Consider the following 21,039-nt stretch of genomic DNA (forward strand, 5'->3'; position numbering starts at 1 on the left):
ACATACAGACTGACCCCCCCCCTCGTGACATACAGACTGACCCCCCTCATGACATACAGACTGACCCCCCCGTGACACTGACCCCCCCCCGTGACATACAGACTGACCCCCCCCCCCCCCCCGTGAAATACACACTGACCCCCCCCCCCCCCCGTGAAATACACACCGTACCCCCCCCCCCCGTGACATACAGACTGACCCCCCCTCGTGACATACAGACTGACCCCCCCCTCGTGACATACAGACTGCCCCCCCCCCCCGTGACATACAGACTGCCCCCCCCCCTCGTGACATACAGACTGCCCCCCCCTGTTACATACAGACTGAACCCCCCCCCCCCCCCCCCCCCCCCCTCGTGACATACAGACTGACCCCCCGTGACATACAGATTGTTGCTGTACCTTCGTTGCAACCAGCCTGTGTCCCCCGCTGTCATCCAGATGGAGCCAGGTCCAAGTTCAGTCTAGCTGTCTCTACTGGATGCAGCCGATCAATCGGCATGTGAGGAGTTAATGTAACTCAGCTGTTTTGAGCTGTGCTCGTCGGCAGTAGCTCGGCGCTCGACTTCTATCGTCTGAAATCGGCACATACAGATTTCATAAACACAACCAGCATGGAAACTAGCCCTGGAGACTACAACTCCCAGAAGTCTGTGTGGCACTCCCCGATCAACCAATCAGTCCGTATCCCAGCATCCTTCACTCCCACCGCAAGCGTGTGTCTCAGACATCTGGGGAGGTCACTGTAGTCCGCTCTCGGTCAGCTATTCTGTATATTCCGTTTATGCTTGTTCTGCAAAGCATTCTGGGATTTGTAGTACTAAGCATACACTGGGACGGGGCGTACACAGACTGTTATTCACAGCTAGAGAAGCATGGGACCGATTACCAACACTGCCCACAACCCCCTGCGCCTGTTTACTCCCCGCCCATCAACCAATCGCAGATCTCTTCCTGGTTATAAATAAATGTGCCCGCCCACATGACCGGGCTCTGCAGAGCCTATCATCACAGATAAGGTGTGCGGTCACAAGGTGTGAGTCAGTAGGGCACAGCGTCCCAATACAGCCAGCCTGCACAACTGAACAAAATAGGAATTCTTTGTTTTTTTCGTCTATGCAATGCATGATAATATTCACATCTTCAATACCGGACCAATTCTGACACTTCTCACAAATGTCCAGAAAATTATACCCCAAATCAAATATTATCTACCGTATTTATCGGGGTATTGCGCGCTCCAGCGTATAGCGCGCACCCCTAATGTGGACCCGTATTCCTGTAAAAAAAAATCATTTTAGTACTTACAGTTTTGGTGTCTTGCACAGCGGCCTCGTAAGGTGTCTTGCGTCCGTCTGTGGTGGTGTCCTCCTCGTCCGGTCCGGCGTCCTTCTGCGGTGGCCCCCCCCCCTCGATCCCCGCTTCCCGCACCGAGTTTGAACCACTGCGCCGGCATATACCGAGCGCAGTACACTCGGGTATAGTCGGGCAGGCTCGACTCCTCTCGCGGTCACGTCCTGTACGTCCAGGACGTGACCGCGAGAGGAGCCGAGCCTGCCCGACTATACCCGAGTGTACTGCGCTCGGTATATGCCGGCGCAGTGGTTCAAACTCGGCGTATACAACGCACCCATGATTTTTAAGGGCAAAAAAGTGCGCAGTATACGCCAATAAATACGGTATCTAAATATTGTTCTTTGCAGAGGCCCTATAGAATAAAATAGTGGGAGTTGCAATTTCTTATGCCACGCGGTATTTGCGGGGAAAAATACACTTTAAAGTAAAAGTCCACCCCAACACTACAATCCCTGCACCCAGGGCCGCTGATAGGGCAGTATAGCCAGCCCTGTGGTACCGGGCCTGGCCAGCAGCTTTGTAGTTAACCACTTCCTGCTGGCCGTACGACTTTGTACGGCCGCAGTGTGGTTCTTAATCTCTGGGAGGCCGTCTATATACAGCCAACGGCCTCCAGCCACTGGGGGGCGCGCGTGCCCACCGCATCACTGATATGCGCGTGCCTGGCGGCCGCGATGTCCGCTAGGCACCCGCGATCGGCGGTTACAGAAACAAGGACGTGAATCTGTGTGTGTAAACACACAGATCCACATCCTGTCAGGGAGAGAGGAGACCGATCTGTGTCCCTTGTACATAGGAACACAGATCGGTCAGTCCCCTTCCCCCACAGTTAGAAACACTATGCAGGGTACACATTTAACCCCTCCCTCACCCCCTAGTGTTGACCCCTTTAATTAACCCCTTCAATGCCAGTCATATTTATACAGTAATTAGTGCATATTTATAGCACTGATCGCAGTATAAATATGAATGGTGCCAAAAATGTGTCAAAAGTGTCCGATGTGTCCGCCATAATGTCGCAGTCCCAATAAAAATCGCAGATCGCCGCCATTACTAGTAAAAAAAATAATAATAATTCTGTCCCCTATTTTGTAGGCACTATAACTTTTGCGCAAACCAGTCGCTTATTGCGATTTTTTTTTACCAAAAATATGTAGAAGAATACGCATCGGCCTAGACTGAGAATTTTTTATTTTTTTTTAAATTGGGCCTTTTTTTTTTATAGCAACAAGTAAAAAATATAGATTTTTTTTTTCAAAATTGTCGCTCTTTTTTTGTTTATAGTGCAAAAAATAAAAACAGAGGTGATCAAATGCCACCAAAAGAAAGCTTTGCTTGTGGGGAAAAAAGGACGTCAATTTTGTTTGGGAGCCACGTCGCACGACCGCGCAATTGTCAGTTAAAGCGACGCAGTGCCGGAAGCTGAAATTTCACCTGGGCAGGAGGGGGGGGGGGGTATATGTGCCCAGTAAGCAAGTGGTTAAAGGGGTTGTAAAGGTTCGTGTTTTTACCTTAATGCATCTTATGCATTAAGGTGAAAAAAAAACTGGATGTCATGGACCCCACAGCCCCTACGTTTAACTTACCTGAGCCCGTTCACCTGCTCGGCTTGTCCCCGGCATCCTCTTCTCCACTGCTTCTCAGTGTTGATTGGATAGATTGAAAGCAGCGCAGCCATTGGCTCCCGCTGCTGTCAATCAAATCCAATGACGCAGTCGGGGGGTGGGACTGAGACACTCTGTGTCTATGGACGCAGAGTGTATGAGATGGGAGCGTGCCCACAAGGTAACCCCCTCGGGAGAGCGCTTACCAGAGGGGGTTATCTATTGCGGGGAGGAGCCAAAACAGCCGCCGGGGGACCCCAGAACAGGAGGATCGGGGCCACTGTGCAAAACAAACTGCACAGTGGAGGTAAGTATGACATCAGGGGAGGACTGACCATTCGGGCACTGCCCGGGGGCCCCATGCCACTAGGGGGCCCCATCAGGGTTTCCAGTCTCAGTAAAACCAGGGACAGTATGTCAAAATCTGTGTTTTTAAAAAAATCCCAAGATTATAGGTGCCCCGCCTCTCCAGTACCTTTTCAGTGTGTGTATGTATACTGTGTGTCTGTGTGTGTATACTGTGTATGTATACTGTATATGTGTGTGTGTATACTGTGTGTGTATACTGTATATGTGTGTGTGTATACTGTGTGTGTATACTGTATATGTGTGTGAGTGTATACAGTGTGGCCCCATAATCTCCTATTTCTTGGGGGCCCCATGAGTTGTCAGTCCGCCCCTGTATGACAAGTTTGTTATGTAAAAAATATAAAAAAATAACCTTTACAACCACTTTAATTTCTAGCTAAAAAAAAAAACGAATTAGCTAAATAACTTTATTAACTTGCACCTACTTGATTGGTGAGGTATATAGTACCTTCCTGGCCCCCATCATTAGAGGGGCCCAGGAGGTGAGAGCAGAAGAGGGACTTTTTCTCCATTTTTGGGCGCAGTCATACAGTCCCTGCTCTGTACCAGTCTATCTTGTGCTCACTGTATGCTTTCCACAGCGGATGGATTCAATAGTAATGCGGCTCCCTTCCCTCAGTAAGTGCCGTGCTGCAGCCTGAGGAAGAGACTAATCACTGATTTTACTTAATTTTTATTTTATTTTTTACACTTTAAAAAAAAAAAAAAATTTGATCACTTTTATTCCTATCACAAGGAAAGTAAACAACCCTTGTAATAGGAATCACTGTGACAGGTCCTCTTTATGGAGAGATGTGGGGTCAATAAGACCCCACATCTCTCCTCCAGGCTTAAAGGCATGAGATCGTGAAAAAAAATCCACCGATCTCATGCCGACAGCCGCAATTGCGGCTTTGTTTACTTCTGGGTACACGGGCGTGGCCGGGCCTCCGACGGTCATAGAGATCATCTCTATCGTCACAAGCCAGCACCGGCCGATTTGTTCTCCGGGCCCCAGATGGCACGGGAGAGCCCGGAGAAGCCCCTCCCGCTGCCTATAAGAACGATCAAGCGGTGGAACTGCCGATATGATCATTCTTAACGTGCAGAGAATCGCCGTCAGAAGACGGTGATATCTGAATGATGCCTCTAGCTGCAGGCATCATTCGGATATCACCGCACAAATTTGAGGACGTCATATGACGTGCTCGGTAGGCAAGTGGTTAAAGGTTCACCTTTTGGAACACGTTACATGTTTCAGCTCCTGCCACCATTTTCCCAGATTTCGTGACAGCATGGGGACAGGGGCGGTGTCAGAGGTGGGTAGGGTTGTGGTTGGGGCCAAGAGGGCCCTGTCAGGTACACTGTATGGGGCCAGGGCCGGACTGGCCCACCGGGATAGCGGGATATTTCCCGGTAGGCTGCCTGTCCTGAGGCTGCTTTGAGCTGCAGCTGACTGCAGCGCTCCCCCTCTCTCCTGCGTGTCACATATACACTGGGCATCTATCGCTGTCTGTGAGAGCTGGGTCTGTGTTCAACTTCAGCTGTGCTGCCTGTAGGAAGGTCCCGCCCCTCTAGACCTGCTCGTGTGATAGTAGATGGAGATGGAACACTGATTGAATCAGTGTGTTGTCTATCACACAAGCCCGTCTAGGGGGGGACCTGGCTAGAGCACACTGCCCTGCCGAACACAGACCTACAGCTCCTGTTTGTTCCGTGACAGACGTCGGGAGAGGAGATACCCGCTGTGTGTGATCGAGGCAATGCCATGGTGAGTACCATACACAGTGGGGCTGCATTCATATACAAAAGTGGGACTGCATTAATATACAAAAGGGGGGCTGCATTCATATACAAAAGTGGGGCTACATTCATATACAAAAGTGGGACTGCATTCATATAAAAAAGTGGGGCTGCATTCATATACAAAAGTGGGGCTGCAATCATATACAAAAGTGGGACTGCATTCATATACAAAAGTGGGGCTGCATTCATATACAAAAGTGGGGCTGCATTCATATATACAAAAGTGGGACTGCATTTATATATACAGTGGGGTTGCATTGACATCCACAGTGGGGCTGCAATGATGGGCACTGAAGAGGCTGCATTGATCTCTTGTACCATGTTTTCAGTCTCTGACCATCTCTTGTACCATGTCTCCAGTCTCTGACCATCTCTTGTACCATGTCTCCAGTCTCTGACCATCTCTTGTACCATGTCTGCAGTCTCTGACCATGTCTTGTACCATGTCTGCAGTCTCTGAGGGAGTCTGGAGAGGAGTCAAGAGAGGGAGAGCTGCCAGAATGGGGGCTATGGGAGAAGTCTGAGGTGTGTGGAGAGCACACTGTAGAATAAAACCAGAGCCACCAAGCTGGAGCCGACTGACTGAGCCCTGCACGGTGCACCTGAGAGGAGGTCAGTGACAGCACCACTAGGCCAGTCTGAGGGGGGGGGGGGGGGTGTCACTGATGTAAAGGGGAAGTGAATACAACAATGTAAGGGGGCACTGATATAAAGGTTTCTCCCTATATTAGTAAACCCCCCTTTAGTGTATTCTTTCTGTGGAAGGTGGTCTCTGGCCAACAGAGTCACCCCCCAGGTTCCCAGAGTTCCTGGGGTCCCCCTTGATGATTGACCACTTTTAGCACTATTAACTGGAATTTGCTTTTACGTATATATATATATATATATATATATATATATATATATATGTGTGTGTAATATATATATATATATATATATATATAAAGCCCTATGTGCTTTCATATCTGTCTTCTCTGTATATAATACATTCTTTAAATGTGCTTTAAAATGTATGGTTTTCCCTTTTAATGAACAAGAAAATAATGACGTTTGCTGTTTGGCTGGTATAATAATGTTATGGGGCTGGTATGAATTTTTTTCCAGGGCTGGTTTTTATTCCTAGTCCGGCCATGTATGGGGCCCCCTGATTTCTAACAGTGGCCCTGCCTGCATCTATAGACATCCACGATCTAACACTAACCTATCTAGACCTGTAAAGAAGAAATCAGTATACATGCTATTTATTGAAGCCGACCCGATCCCATGCTGAGCTGTCAGTGGCGGCTTCACTGTGTAGGCAATGTCTGCTGACTTACACAGCAGAAAGCAGACATTCCAGTAAATTTCTAAATTTACAAACAGACCATAAACAGAATGCGGAATAAGACGGAATAAATACCAGTGAGGTAGAAAGAGAAGAGAGACGGCTGTGTCTGTGGCAGGCAGGGTCATACCAGGATGGACCAGTGCATCAAACGATCAAGAGGCAAAGGGAGACCAAAAGGGGGCGCTAAGAAAAGAGCACACATGGAACCCAAACCCAAACGCCCATACACGTCCTACGCCTCGAAACGCGTAGCGCTTCACTTGTATATTATACAAGAGTGATATAATCAGTAGTTGATCTATGGTTTTTATCTTTGTCATGTGTAGTGGATTATTGAGTCCTTTCTCTAGGACCTCTCCGTACTGATGTTTTAGAATGAATTTGTAATAAATATATTTTTTGATATACTACTGTTGTGCATACTTAATAGGGTGGAACCTTTATCTCGAAAGTCCCGCCAGAAGTTTGTTTCTTATACAGGTGGTTCGGCAATAGAATTATTGTTCTCACTCTGACGTTCGCAACAATACCTCACAAGTGTGGTACAATCACCGTTTACGTATGCATGCGGGACTTATGTATGCTTTCGCATTTGCACATAAGCATAGGGGGGGCAGGGGTGCTTTAAAATTATATATATATTTATTTTATCCAAAACTTATTTAAAAGTCTCTTTAGTTTTGTTTTTGTATTAACTTTATTTCTATCCTAAGGGGATTATTATACAGGATTTATATAGCGCCAACAGTTTACACAGAGCTTTACAATATAAACAACATCCCATGTGACAGCATGGGCCGTGACAGGTCCTCTTTATGGAGAGATCGGGATTCTATTAGATCCCAAATCTCTCCCCTGGCCTCAAATGCAACCAACCAGACGCAGATTGGTCTGATCGGCCCTTTTCTGCCTTCGCCCATGTTCACATGTCAAATTGCATGCCCATTCAAAGCCTATTATCAGCAATCGCACCGTCCGAATCGGTGCGATGTTGACTTTGCGGTGCCACACCGATTCCCAAAAGTAGTTCCTGCACTACTTTTGGCGACTTCAGGGGTGATTTCAATAGACATCTGTGCATTAACTTGCACAAGTGTCTCTGTAATTGCACCTGAAGTCTGACTGAAACGCCGGTTTGAACTCGCACAATTCAAACCCAACCTCAGTGTGAACATGGGCTAGAGGGAAGTGGTTAAGTAACACCTGATGGAATTAGGTTTGTTAACTACTTTCTGCCCAGCCTATAGCAGATTGATGGCCGGGAAGTGGTTCTGTTATCCTTACTGGGCGTCATATGACATCCACAGGGGTGCGCAGCGAGTGCGTTGAGTCAGTCTGATACCCCATATCTCCGATTGTGATAAGAAGCCCCTGTCAGAGGCTTCTTACCATATGATCAGCTGTGACCAATCACAGCTGATCATCGCGTGAACCAGGAAGTGCCGGTAAATGGCATTCTTCGGTTCACGCTGACAGGGAGAGGCGTCTCTCCCTGTCAGAGGGGGGGGGGTCTGTGCTGATAATCAGCAGATTGATTATCAGCACAGCCCCCTCAGATGTGCCAATCACCTCCCAACCAGTGCTTAGCAGGATCCCAAGATTAAAATCTGCCAGTGGCCACCACACTGCCAATCACTGCCCGGCAGTAATACCTATCAGTACCTCATCATCAGTGCCACCTGTCAGTGCCAATCAGTGCCCATCACAGCCGCCTATCAGTGCCCATCAGTTCTACATATCAGTGCCTCCTCATCAGTGCCACTTTATCAGTGCCAACTCATCAGTGCCGCCTCATCAGTGCCCGTCAGTGAAGGGGAAAACAACATTTTATGACAGAAACTAAGAAAAACTCTTCCTTTTTTTTTTTTTTAAATGTTGGCCTTTTTTAACCACTTAAGACCCGGACCAATAAGCAGGTTAAGGACCTTGCCCCTTTTTGCGATTCGGCACTGCGTCGCTTTAACTGACAATTGCGCAGTCGTGCGACGTGGCTCCCAAACAAAATTGGCGTCCTTTTTTTACCACAAATAGAGCTTTCTTTTGGTGGTATTTGATCACCTCTGCGTTTCTTTTTTTTTGCGCTATAAACAAAAAAAGAGCGTCAATTTTGAAAAAAATACAAATATCCCCAAAAAATATATAAAAAAAACATATTTTTTCCTCAGTTTAGGCCAATACGTATTCTTCTACCTAATTTTGGTAAAAGAAAAATCGCAATAAGCTTTATCGATTGGTTTGCGCAAAATTTATAGCGTTTACAAAATAGGGGATAGTTTTATGGCATTTTTATTAATATTCTTTTTTTACTATTAATGGCGGCGATCAGCGATTTTTTTTTTTCATGACTGCGACATTATGGGGGACACATCGGACACTTTTGACAAATTTTTGGGACCATTGTCATTTTCACAGCGAAAAGTGCTATAAAAATGCACTGATTACTGTGAAAATGACAATGGCAGTGAAGGGGTTAACCACTAGGTGGCGCTAAGGGGTTAAGTGTGCCCTAAGGGAGTGATTCTTACTGTAGGGGGGGCGTGGCTGTAGGCGTGACGTCACTGATCGTCGTTCCCTATATCGGGAGACAGGCGATCAGTGTCACTGCCACACAGAAGAACGGGGAAGGTGTGTTTACACACACCTCTCCCCGTTCTTCAGCTCCTGTGACCGATCGCGGGACACCGGCCACGATCGGGTCCCGCGAGCGCAGTCACGGAGCTTCGGACCGGGTCGTGAGCGCGCCCCCACGGCTGGGCTCTTAAAGGCAACGTACAGGTACGTGCCTGTGCCCAGCCGTGCCATTCTGCCGACGTATATCGGTGTGAAGGGGTCCTTAAGTGGTTAATTTGTTTAGCAAAAAATAAAAACCCCAGAGGAGATCAAATATGACCAAAAGGAAGCTCTATTTGTGGGAAGAAAATGATAAAAACTTAGTTTGGGTGCAGTGTTGCATGACCGCGCAATTGTCATTCAAAGTGCGACAGCGTTGAAAGCTGAAAATTGTCCTGGGCAGGAAGGGGCGTAAGTGCCTGGTATTGAAGTGGTTAAATCACCTTGCATCATAAGCCATTACCATTTTAATTAAGGCTGCTGTCACACTGAAGAGCTTCTCAAGCGCTTTTGCGTTAAAAAAAAAAGCTCAAGAAAAATGCTTCCCTTTAAAATCAATGAATGTGTTCACACTGGGACGGTGCGCTTCCATTGCAGTGAAAATAATACTGCTAGAAGCAATTCTGGAGAATGTTTGGGGATATAAAACCGCACCAGAAACGCACCTCCCCATTAAAAACAATAGAAAACTAGGCAAAAATGTGCCAAAAATGCCCCCGCGGTGCATTTATTGGTGTGGTTTTTGAGTCACAGGTCCTTTTAAAACCCCACCGTTAATGCACTTTTGCCGCAGATCAGTGTGAAAGCAGCCTAAAGAGAATACATTGCGGTGCATTTACTAAAACCAAAGCAGGCGGAAATCAATCAGCTTCTATATTTAGCTTGGTCAGTTAAGTTTTAAAAATGAAGGCTAGAAGCTGATTGGTTGCCATGCACAGCTGTTCCAGATTCTGGCTTCTCAACAAATCCTCCTTATTAAAAGCTTATTGCACTAAGGCTAAGATCTTACTTTTTGGCCATGAGGCTGTCATTTTGTAAATCCCAAATGTCTTTTTATTTCTTAGAAATTATCCTGTTTTAGGTTTGAATTCAGCCTCATTTCTGATTGTCTGGTCACCTTCTGTTTGTCCAATTGCTGGTGGCTGGTCACTTCCGGAGTGGCCAGATGTTGATGTTGTCATAGTGCAGACTTCTATTGCCATGACAACCAATGTCTTAAATAGAGCTCCACAGGAGCAGAAGCTCACAACTGCTTTTAGCAGAGAAGAGGAAGGATGGCTCGTGTTTATGTGCTATTATTTCTGGTTCTATTTGCTTCATTGTTTGAAGGAGCGCGTTCCCACCACTCTGAGAGTAAGTTAGCTTAAGAATCATTTATATTTTATGTCTATTTAATTTATTTTTCACTTTTATTTAAGGATTTTTATTGTTAGTGAGAAGGAGGGGGGCTGTCATAATTTGCAAGTATGAACAGCAGAACTGACCCTAGCAACATTGGCCAATGTGTCAAGAGAGATGTGTGTGTGTAATATATATATATTAGGGCTGTTACTGATTAAAATTTTCGTGTTCGATCAATCGTTTTTTTTTAAATCGATTAATCAACCAATTTCGATTAATTAGAAACGCACATACATTTTTCGGATCACCACCATATATAGTGCCCACTGTAATATCCACAGACATTTCTCCACTGTAATATCCACAGACATCTCCCCCACTGTAATATCCACAGACATTTCTCCCCACTGTAATATCCACAGACATCTCCCCACTGTAATATCCACAGACATCTCTCCCCCACTGTAATATCTACAGACATCACCCCCACTGTAATATCCACAGACATCTCCCCACTGTAATATCCACAGACATCTCCCCCACTGTAATATCCACAGACATTTCTCCCCCACTGTAATATCCACAGACATTTCTCCCCACTGTAATATCCACAGACATCTCTCCCCACTGTAATATCCACAGACATCTCCCCCACTGTAATATCCACAGACATTTCTCCCCACTGTAATATCCACAGACATTTCTCCCCACTGTAATATCCACAGACATTTCTCCCCACTGTAATATCCACAGACATTTCTCCCCACTGTGATATCCACAGACATCTTCCCCACTGATATATCCACAGACATCTCCCCCACTGTAATATCCACAGACATCTCCCCCACTGTAATATCCACAGACATCTCCCCCACTGTAATATCCACAGACATCTCCCCCACTGTAATATGGTCCACAGACATCTCCCCCACTGTAATATGGTCCACAGACATCTCCCCCACTGTAATATGGTCCACAGACATCTCCCCCACTGTAATATGGTCCACAGAAATCTCCCCCACTGTAATATGGTCCACAGACATCTCCCCCATTGTAATATGGTCCACAGACATCTCCCCCACTGTAATATCCACAGACATCTCCCCCACTGTAATATCCACAGACATCTCTCCCACTGTAATATCCACAGACATCTCCCCACTGTAATGTCCACAGACATCTCCCCCACTGTAATATTCACAGACATCTCCCCACTGTAATATTCACAGACATCTCCCCACTGTAATATTCACAGACATCTCCCCCACTGTAATATCCACATATATCTCCCCTACTGTAATATCCACAGATATCTCCCCCACTGTAATATCCACAGACATCTCCCCCACTGTAATATCCACAGACATCCCCCCCACTGTAATATCCACAGACATCCCCCCCACTGTAATATCCACAGACATCCCCCCACTGTAATATCCACAGACATCCCCCCACTGTAATATCCACAGACATCCCCCCACTGTAATATCCACAGACACCCCCCCACTGTAATATCCACAGACATCCCCCCACTGTAATATCCACAGACATCCCCCCACTGTAATATCCACAGACATCCCCCCACTGTAATATCCACAGACATCTCCTCACTGTAATATCCACAGACATCTCCCCCACTGTAATATCCACAGACATCTCCCCCACTGTAATATTCACAGACATCTCACCCACTGTAATATTCACAGACATCTCCCCCACTGTAATATCCACAGACATCTCCCCCACTGTAATATCCACAGACATCTCCCCCACTGTAATATCCACAGATATCTCCCCTACTGTAATATCCACAGACATTTCCCCCACTGTAATATCCACAGACATCTCCCCCACTGTAATATCCACAGACATCTCCCCCACTGTAATATCCACAGACATCTCCCCCACTGTAATATCCACAGACATCTCCCCCACTGTAATATCCACAGACATCTCCCCACTGTAAAATTCACAGACATCTCCCCCACTGTAAAATTCACAGACATCTCCCCCACTGTAATATCCACATACATCTCCCCCACTGTAATATTCACAGACATCTCCCCCACTGTAATATCCACAGACATCTCCCCCACTGTAATATCCACAGATATCTCCCCCACTGTAATATGGTCCACAGACATCTCCCCCACTGTAATATGGTCCACAGACATCTCCCTCACTGTAATATGGTCCACAGACATCTCCCCCACTGTAATATGGTCCACAGACATTTCCCTCATTGTAATATGGTCCACAGACATCTCCCCCACTGTAATATCCACAGACATCTCCCCCACTGTAATATCCACAGACATCTCCCCCACTGTAATATTCACAGACATCTCCCCACTGTAATATCCACAGATATCTCCCCCACTGTAATATCCACAGATATCTCCCCTACTGTAATATCCACAGACATTTCCCCCACTGTAATATCCACAGACATCTCCCTCACTGTAATATGGTCCACAGACATCTCCCCCACTGTAATATCCACAGACATCTCCCCCACTGTAATATCCACAGACATCTCCCCACTGTAAAATTCACAGACATCTCCCCCACTGTAATATTCACAGACATCTCCCCACTGTAATATCCACAGACATCTCCCCCACTGTAATATGCACAGATATCTCCCCTACTGTAATATCCACAGACATTTCCCCCACTGTAATATCCACAGACATCTCCCCCACTGTAATATCCACAGACATCTCCCCCACTGTAATATCCACAGACATCTCCCCCACTGTAATATGGTCCACAGACATCTCCCCCACTGTAATATCCACAGACATCTCCCCCACTGTAATATCCACAGACATCTCCCCCACTGTAATATCCACAGACATCTCCCCCACTGTAATATGGTCCACAGACATCTCCCCCACTGTAATACCAAACATGTCACGCTTTAAAATTGCCCATGCCCATGCAACAGCGACAAACATCAATTTTACTATCCATAAGCGCCGCTTTAAAAGCCTTTACAGGTCACCACTTTAGATTTACAGTGGAGGTATAGTGCTAGAATTACAGCCCATGATTTGACATTCGTGGTGCAACCTCACATGGGACAATCGCTGTTTACATGTGTGACTGACCGACACGCACATGCGCTTTTGCATGGGAATGGGGGCACTTTAATTATTTTTTAATTATTCATTTGTTTTTAAATTTTTACACTGTTGATTTAAATATATTTTTTGATCACCTTTATTGTTTGAAACAAGTAAATATAATATACTTTCCTATCTATTTACTAATGCTAGCAGCATGAGGATTACAAATAATCAATGTTGATTGGGAAAGTGAAGTTTCAGTTCAGTATTCACTCTAAAAAGCTGTGTATTGTGTTAGTACTGTTTAAATTAATACAAATTCACAATATTTTTTAAAAACATTTTTTTTTGGAAGGCACAAATTCACAATATTAGTACATTTTATATGTTTAGAAATAATAAAATAAATACGAACGTTAGTCGTTATTTAAATAGTTGTTCCAGGTTAATTATAAGTTACAGTTCTAATAATAAAAATAAAAACTGTATATCTATATAGTTTATTGATGTGAATTTGATGTTTTTACTATTGTATTTTCAGTGAAAGTGAATGATATATGACCATGTTTTTCTTCTATTTTAGGTTGTGGTGCACGCAGAGTTAAAACTTATGATTCCCGGATTGTAGGAGGAACTACTTCCCGGCAAGGTTCCTGGCCATGGTTGGTCAGCATACAGACTCCAGGGTTCAATGGATATGGACACTTTTGTGGAGGAACCCTAATACAAGACCGATGGGTGCTGACTGCCGCACACTGCTTCAGTGATTTAAGGTAAGGATGTCTCAAACAATTTTGATGTGTAAATTTGGGTTGGGATTTGCGCAGTCTGGGGTGCGCAGTGTACAGAGTGCGGAGCTCTGAGGTGCGCAGTGTACAGAGTGCGGAGCTCTGGGGTGCGCAGTGTACAGGGTGCGGAGCTCAGGGGTGCACAAAGTACAGGGTGCGGAGCTCAGGGATGCACAGTGTACAGGTTACGGAGCTCAGGGGTGCACAGTGTACGGAGCTCAGGGATGCGCAGTGTACAGGGTGCGGCGCTCAGGGGTGCGCAGTGTACATGGTGAGAAGCTCAGGGGTGCGCAGTGTACAGGGGTGAGCGGTGTACAGGGGTGTGTGGAGTTGGGGTGCGCGGTGTACAGGGGTGTGCTTCGTATAGAGTGCGGTGTTCAGGGGTGCGCTGTGTACAAGGGTGCATGGTGTACATGGGTGCGTGGTGTTGGGGTGCACGGTGTACAGAGTGCGGTGTTCAGGGGTGTGCCATGTACAGTGCAAGGATTTCAGGGGTCAACAGTTTACAGAGATCAGGGGTCAGCAGTGTACCTCTTCCCACCCTAGACTGGATTGGCATCTTAAGCCTAATATAAGCCCCCTTATCCCCTATCTACTGTAAATAATCTTCTCCCCCTCCCCCCAGCTGTAAAAAAGCCATCAAACCCCCCTTCTCCCCAACACAGACCTTGGATACAGCACGCAGCTCAATGGGGGAGTGGGCGGGTCATATTCTTCCTCCCAGGCTCCTCCGTATGGTCTGTAAATAAGGCTGGTAAGAGCCGAGGAGGAGCTTAGTGGAAGCTTCCTCGGCTCTTCTACTCAGTGTGACAGGCAGTGGTCAGCGGGCAGGATGCTGTGGATTGCAGCAGGGCAATGCCTGGATGCCCTGAACTAGCAATGCCCTCGGCACCTCCCTCCCACCGTATATCACAGCTGTTGCACACTTGGATGGCGGGGAGGGTTTCTTGCAGCCGCTCAGAGGAGCGATGTCACTTCTAAATACAGAAGCCAGGCTTCCGTATTTAGAAGTGACAGCGCTCCTTGCAGTGGAAAGCACAGAGCTAGCACCAGCCCTGTGTGCATGGGCAGATTAGGGTGTGCCTAGGCACACTGGGCACACCCCCTGTGCACACCTATGACCGTGAGTTTGACATTCAAGACCCTTGAGTGCAGCTCTCTCTTTTGGAATTTATAGATATATCATATTCATCTCTTGACATGTACTCAGAGCTTTTTTTCTCAGAAAATAGGTGCAGGAACTCAACCATAACCCCGTTCAGATTTCACAAACAGTAGAAGGGTCTTAAAGGGGCATTAAATACCAGAATTGCATTACATACAGAGTGCAGAGTTCAGGGGGGGTTACACACAGAGTGTAGAGCTGTCACTTGTAAACACAGAAACCAGACTTCTGTGTTTACAAGTGATTGTGGAGGGCAGGCACCAAAGGGTCTGAGCCAGAGGTGGTGGAACTGAGTTCCCCCAAGTTCCCCCTGAAAAAAAGCCCTGCATGTACTGTAGCAGTCTGTTCGATGTGTTTCAATGTTTGTGCTAACATTTTATTGCAGTTCTTTTTAACATACTTTTTTTTTTTACTTTCTAGCTTTGTGGCCAAATGGAGGATTTTGATCGGAGGTCACCAACTATCACAACTTGGCAAAGATGTGCAGATAAGATATGTGAAGTCGTACATCCTGCATAAAAGATATAATGGGCAATTTAAGATCAATGATATTGCCCTCATACAGCTCAGCTCGCCCGTACAATACACCGACTATGTTCAGCCAGCCTGTTTACCCAGCAGAACCATGGACATCTCCAGCATGACCACATGCTACATAATTGGCTGGGGAAAAATGTCTGAGAAAGGTACGTTTTGTGTGCAAGTTATGAACTCCTTATTGAACCTGTCCTGGTATTGTCATTGCAAAGCAAACATAACAATGTAAAAGAAGGCACCAAGGAGACCCGTTTTTGGTTCCTACGTTTTCTTTTGAGTGTAAATTAGTATTTCAGCTCCATCTCTAGAATGTCTTCTTGTATTAGCCATTATATAGGCAAAAAAAGCACAAGGGCACTGATTGATGGAGTGTGGGTGAATGCCTGCTAAAGCTCCAAATTTGGAGCTGATCACTGCCAGTTTGTGGGCACCAAGAAAAACTATATACTGGCACTTTCTAGTATCCGCTTTTTGTTATGCTGGCATTACAATTTTATACCATGTCCATTACAATACTTCACTTCTCGTATTTTGCATATGGCTGTATAGTGTGCATATTTATATCATTTTTATTCTCTTCTTTACAGCTGATAAAACAGCGGATATACTACAAGAGGCCAAAGTGTCACTGATTGACTACGAAACCTGTAACAGCCCAGGCTGGTACAAAGACCGCATCCATCGACAAAACCTGTGCGCTGGATATCAAAAGGGAGGAATCGATTCGTGCCAAGTAAGTTCTAAAAGAATATATTCATTTTTGCGAAAATAAACTTAAATTTGAATGAAAAAAAAAGAATATATTCATTTTTGCAAACAATGCCTGTCTTGTACAAAGGAACATTATATACATTCGTATTATTTTCCATGGTTGTATATACTCTACCAGCGATGGCAAACCTTGGCATCCTAGATGTTTTGGAACTACATTTCCCATGAGGCTCAACTACACTTCAGAATGCATGAGCATCATGGGAAATGTAGTTCCAAAACATCTGGGGTGCCAAGGTTCGCCAACACTGTACTATGCGGATGCATATAGTCTCCTTACAACACATATAGCTGGATTCAGGTATGCGGGCGCATCCTTGCGGCGGCGTAGCGTATCGTATTTACACTACGCCGCCGTAAGTTAGCAAGGCAAGTACTGTATTCACAAAGTACTTGCCTGCTGAGTTACGGCGGCGTAGCGTAAATGCGGCGGGTGTAAGCGCGCCTAATTCAAATTTGGCTGAGGGGGCGTGTTTTATGTTAATATGGGTTGACCTGACGTGATTGACATTTTTTAGGAACGGCGCATGCGCCGTCCGTGTACATATCCCAGTGTGCATTGCGGCAAAGTACGCTGCAAGGACCTATTGGTTTCAACGTGGACGTAAATTACGTCAAGCCCTATTCACGGACGTCTTACGCAAACGACGTAAAATTTTCAAATTTCGACGCGGGAACGACGGCCATACTTAACATTACTAGTCCAGCTATTTGATGGAATAACTTTACGCCTGAAAATGCCTTACGTAAACGGCGTATCTGTACTGCGTCGGCCGGGCGTACATTCGTGAATAGGCGTATCTAGTGATTTACATATTCTACGCCGACCGCAATGGAAGCGCCACCTAGCGGCCAGCCTAAAAATTACACTTTAAGATACGACGGTGTAAGACACTTACGCTGCTCGTATTTTAGCCTAATTTAAGCGTATCTGGTTACCAGAATACGCTTAAATTTGCGTCGGCGCAGATTCAGACTTAGGCTGGCGTATCTACTGATACGCCAGCCTAAGTCTTTCTGAATCTGCCTAATAGATTTTAGTTAGCAGTAGCAGCTTTTAGGTGTAGAAAATGGTTAAAATAGCACGACGTAGAAAAGGATATACAGTAAAACCTTGGTTTGAGAGTAACTTGGCTTGAGAGCGTTTTGCAAGACAGGCTAAATTTTTAATACATTTTGACTTGATATACAAGCGATCTCTTGATATAACCGTAGCGTCATGTCACAACTGAGTATAAAAGAGAAGAGAGGCGCCTCTAAGTGTAGCAATATGGTTACATTTAATGAAGGTACAACATTTAGAAACTCACATGGTTGATGATTAAAACAGGCACATCTAAGTATGCAGGCATCCGGGGTAAAGCTGTCCACATAGACCAGGGGTGTCAAACTCCATTTCATAGTGGGCCGCATCAGCATTACGATTGCCCTCAAAAGGGCCGGTTGTATCTGTAAGATTAGATGTCCAGCTCATCCCCTTACATTAGATGTCAAGAGCCACCCCACCATCAGAAGTTGAGTCCCCCACTCTCCCTTACATCACAGTGCACCCCCTTTGCTTATGCTGCTGCTGGGAAGAAGCTGGATGCATTGTTTAAAAGAAGAAAGTAGGGGGCTGGGGTAGGACCAAAGGAGGGCTGGAGCTCTCCTGCAGCTGCAGGAGAGGTACGAGGGCCACATGAAAAAGCCTGGAGGGCCGGATTCGGCCCGCGGGCTTTGTGTTTGACATCTATGACATAGACCACCCTTTGTACCACCATCAATGTCGTTCCTTCCACGGGCGCTTCAAGCCCCACTTTCAGATCGCTTTACTGCAGGGTAGTCTTCCCGGTCACAATTGCAGACTGACAGCGGTGAGAGCCGGCGGTGAGGAGGACGGTCTATGTGGATGCTTTACCCCGGATCCCTGCATACTTAGATGTGCCTCTTTTAATCGTCAACCATGTGAGTTGCTAAATGTTGTACCTTCATTACATGTTACCATATTGCTACACTTAGAGGGGCCTCTCTTCTCTTTTATACTCTGTAGCGCCTGCTGGATTTTGCTTCTAATCCCCTTGTGGATGGACATTTTATGGTTACACAACTTATCACATTGCTATAATCTTTTTATATGGACTATAGACTGAAGAACTTATGAATAAATGGTTGTGGAACGAATCATTTGGCGTTTTCATTATTTCCTATGGGAAAATTTGATATACAAGTGCTTTGGATTACAAGCATGCTTCCGGAACTAATTCTGCTCGCAATCCAAGGTTTTACTGTAGACTTCCATTGTTGTCCTTTCCTGAAAATGATGCTACTTTTATGCTCATGCCCTGGCTTCAGGGCTGCTGATAGGGGGGCACCAGTCCTCCTGTAGGGTGCCTGGGCACACAGGGGGGCCCAAACAGCAGGAGGAATTAGTGTGGTTTGGCGGAGGGGCAGTAGGATGCCCTGTGCAGCTCTCTGCAGCAGCTGAAAGCCAATTTCTCCCCCTCCTGCCGGCTTTCAGATGCTGCAGGGAGAGACACTGGCACAGGGCATCATTCCTGTAATTGCTCCCCCGACACTGATTCCCCTCACTGTTTTGCCTGATTCTGATCCCCACCGTGTGCCCCCTTGCCCCCGTTAATATCATTTTTTTAATGTAAAAAACAAATAAAAAAGGGCTTATTCAGACCGGTTCTCTGTTACATTTGTGTCCACTAAAAATGCTTTTAGTGTATTTTTTGTGAAACCTATGGTCTTGATGTATTGGGGGGGCCCTGCCATGTAGGCTGTATGGGGCCCCGTGATTTCTAACAGCAGCCCTGCCTGGCTTTAAAACCTTCTGGGTCACTGACTTGGAATAATTGCTATATGTTTCTTGAGCTGTGACTCAGAAATTGAAAAAAGAACCTCTCCTTTTATTCAGCTCCAACACTTCTAACAGGCTCTGGGTCCTACAGACTCACAGCTGCTCTCCCTTACCCTGCTCTGTCCGCCAATGTCCTGGCAGCAGCCAGTGGAAGCCTCATGCCATGTGCTATTACAGTCTTTGTAGTATCTTGTATGACATAAGGGCCAGGGCAGAAAGTCCAGGAATGTTCTCTAGAATGCTAAGGGAATTGTTGGGGATGATAACATAAAAGAGGGAGTACCAGGGTAAAAGCAGTAAAGTAACGAGCACATTTACTTACGTGCCTCTGAAAAGATAATATGGGGCCTCTGCTCAGATTCTAGTATTTGCTATTTTTTGTGAATATTATATACTAATATTGTTTTTCTTTTTCTAATTACAGGGAGACAGTGGAGGACCACTCATGTGTTTGGATACAACAACTTCAAAGTACTTTGTAGTTGGTGTCACAAGCTGGGGTTCTGGTTGTGCCCGCAAACAACGTCCGGGTGTCTATGCCAGTACCCAGCATTTTCTGAAGTGGATTTCTGCTAAATTAATGGGTTGCTCTGGTCAGCAGAAACAGACGCCTACGTTTAGCGCCACTTCTAATACATTTTCTTCAGGATCTGAACGTAAATTGGATTACAAGCCTCCATCTCAACAAGACTTCACAGCAAGGCAATCTACGATGGGCAGCCCTTACGTTAGGAAAATCCTGCAGAGGTTCAAACTTGCCTAGTGCGTCGGGCTGCAGGCCCCAGAAGAGGAGGATCGGGTGCATGAGCGAAGTATAATGCCCTGTACACACGATCGGATTTTCCGTCGGAAAAAAGTTGGGTTTTTCCAACGGAATTTCATTTTTAAGGTCATCACAGAAGACAAGGGGGTACTCTTTTCATGTGGAGGAAAATATATTTCATCTACAAATACAGTAAGAGCTGTGAAAATGTGGAATACACTCCCTCCAGAGGTAGTTCTGGCAAGCTCAGTAGATTGCTTTAAAAAAGGCCTGGATTTATTTCTAAATGTACATAATATAACTGGGTACTGACATTTATAGGTAAAGTTGATCCAGGGAAAATCCGATTGCCTCTCAGGGGATCAGGAAGGAATTTTTTCCCCTGCTGTAGCAAATTGGATCATGCTTTGCTGGGGTTTTTCGCCTTCCTCTGGATCAACTGTGGGTATAGGATTATGTATATGGGATATAAGTTGTGTGTTTTTTTATTTTTTATTGGTTGAAGTAGATTGATTTGTGTATTTTTTCAACCTAACTATATAGGTGTGGGGGGCTGAGTGTGTATAGGAGTGGGGGGGACTGAGTGTGTACAGGAGTGGGGGGGAGCTGAGTGTGTACAGGAGTGGGGGGGAGCTGAGTGTGTACAGGAGTGGGGGGGAGCTGAGTGTGTACAGGAGTGGGGGGGAGCTGAGTGTGTACAGGAGTGGGGGG

The 21,039-nt window shown here is 45.9% G+C and overlaps 2 protein-coding genes across 2 annotated transcripts in view; one reads left to right on the forward strand and one right to left on the reverse strand.

Moving 5' to 3' along the window:
- Positions 1–745, reverse strand: part of PPCDC (phosphopantothenoylcysteine decarboxylase) — a 62,198-nt gene extending 61,453 nt beyond the window's left edge. The window contains exon 1 of the mRNA XM_040342887.1: positions 402–745. The gene's annotated coding sequence lies outside the window, so the exon portion shown is untranslated. The remainder of the gene's footprint in view (positions 1–401) is intronic.
- A 9,579-nt stretch (positions 746–10,324) lies between these two features.
- LOC120930362 (acrosin-like) lies at positions 10,325–20,588 on the forward strand. Its single transcript, XM_040341560.1, has 5 exons — positions 10,325–10,403; positions 14,046–14,235; positions 15,836–16,101; positions 16,540–16,685; positions 19,990–20,588. Exons 1-5 carry the CDS (start codon positions 10,325–10,327, stop codon positions 20,326–20,328), a joined length of 1,020 nt encoding a protein of 339 aa, XP_040197494.1. The 3' UTR covers positions 20,329–20,588.
- The last annotated feature ends 451 nt before the right edge of the window (positions 20,589–21,039 follow it).

Source organism: Rana temporaria, chromosome 3 (assembly GCF_905171775.1).
Source record: "Rana temporaria chromosome 3, aRanTem1.1, whole genome shotgun sequence".
NCBI lineage: Eukaryota > Metazoa > Chordata > Amphibia > Anura > Ranidae > Rana > Rana temporaria.

What these genes read in the sequence shown, in the direction of transcription:
- LOC120930362 (XM_040341560.1), top strand. Translation starts at nt 10,325, where the DNA reads ATGGCTCGTGTTTATGTGCTATTATTTCTGGTTCTATTTGCTTCATTG. An exon ending in GGGAAAAATGTCTGAGAAAG is followed by an intron (nt 16,102 to 16,539) that starts GTACGTTTTGTG and finishes TCTTCTTTACAG; the next exon opens with CTGATAAAACAGCGGATATA. An exon ending in GAGGAATCGATTCGTGCCAA is followed by an intron (nt 16,686 to 19,989) that starts GTAAGTTCTAAA and finishes TTCTAATTACAG; the next exon opens with GGAGACAGTGGAGGACCACT.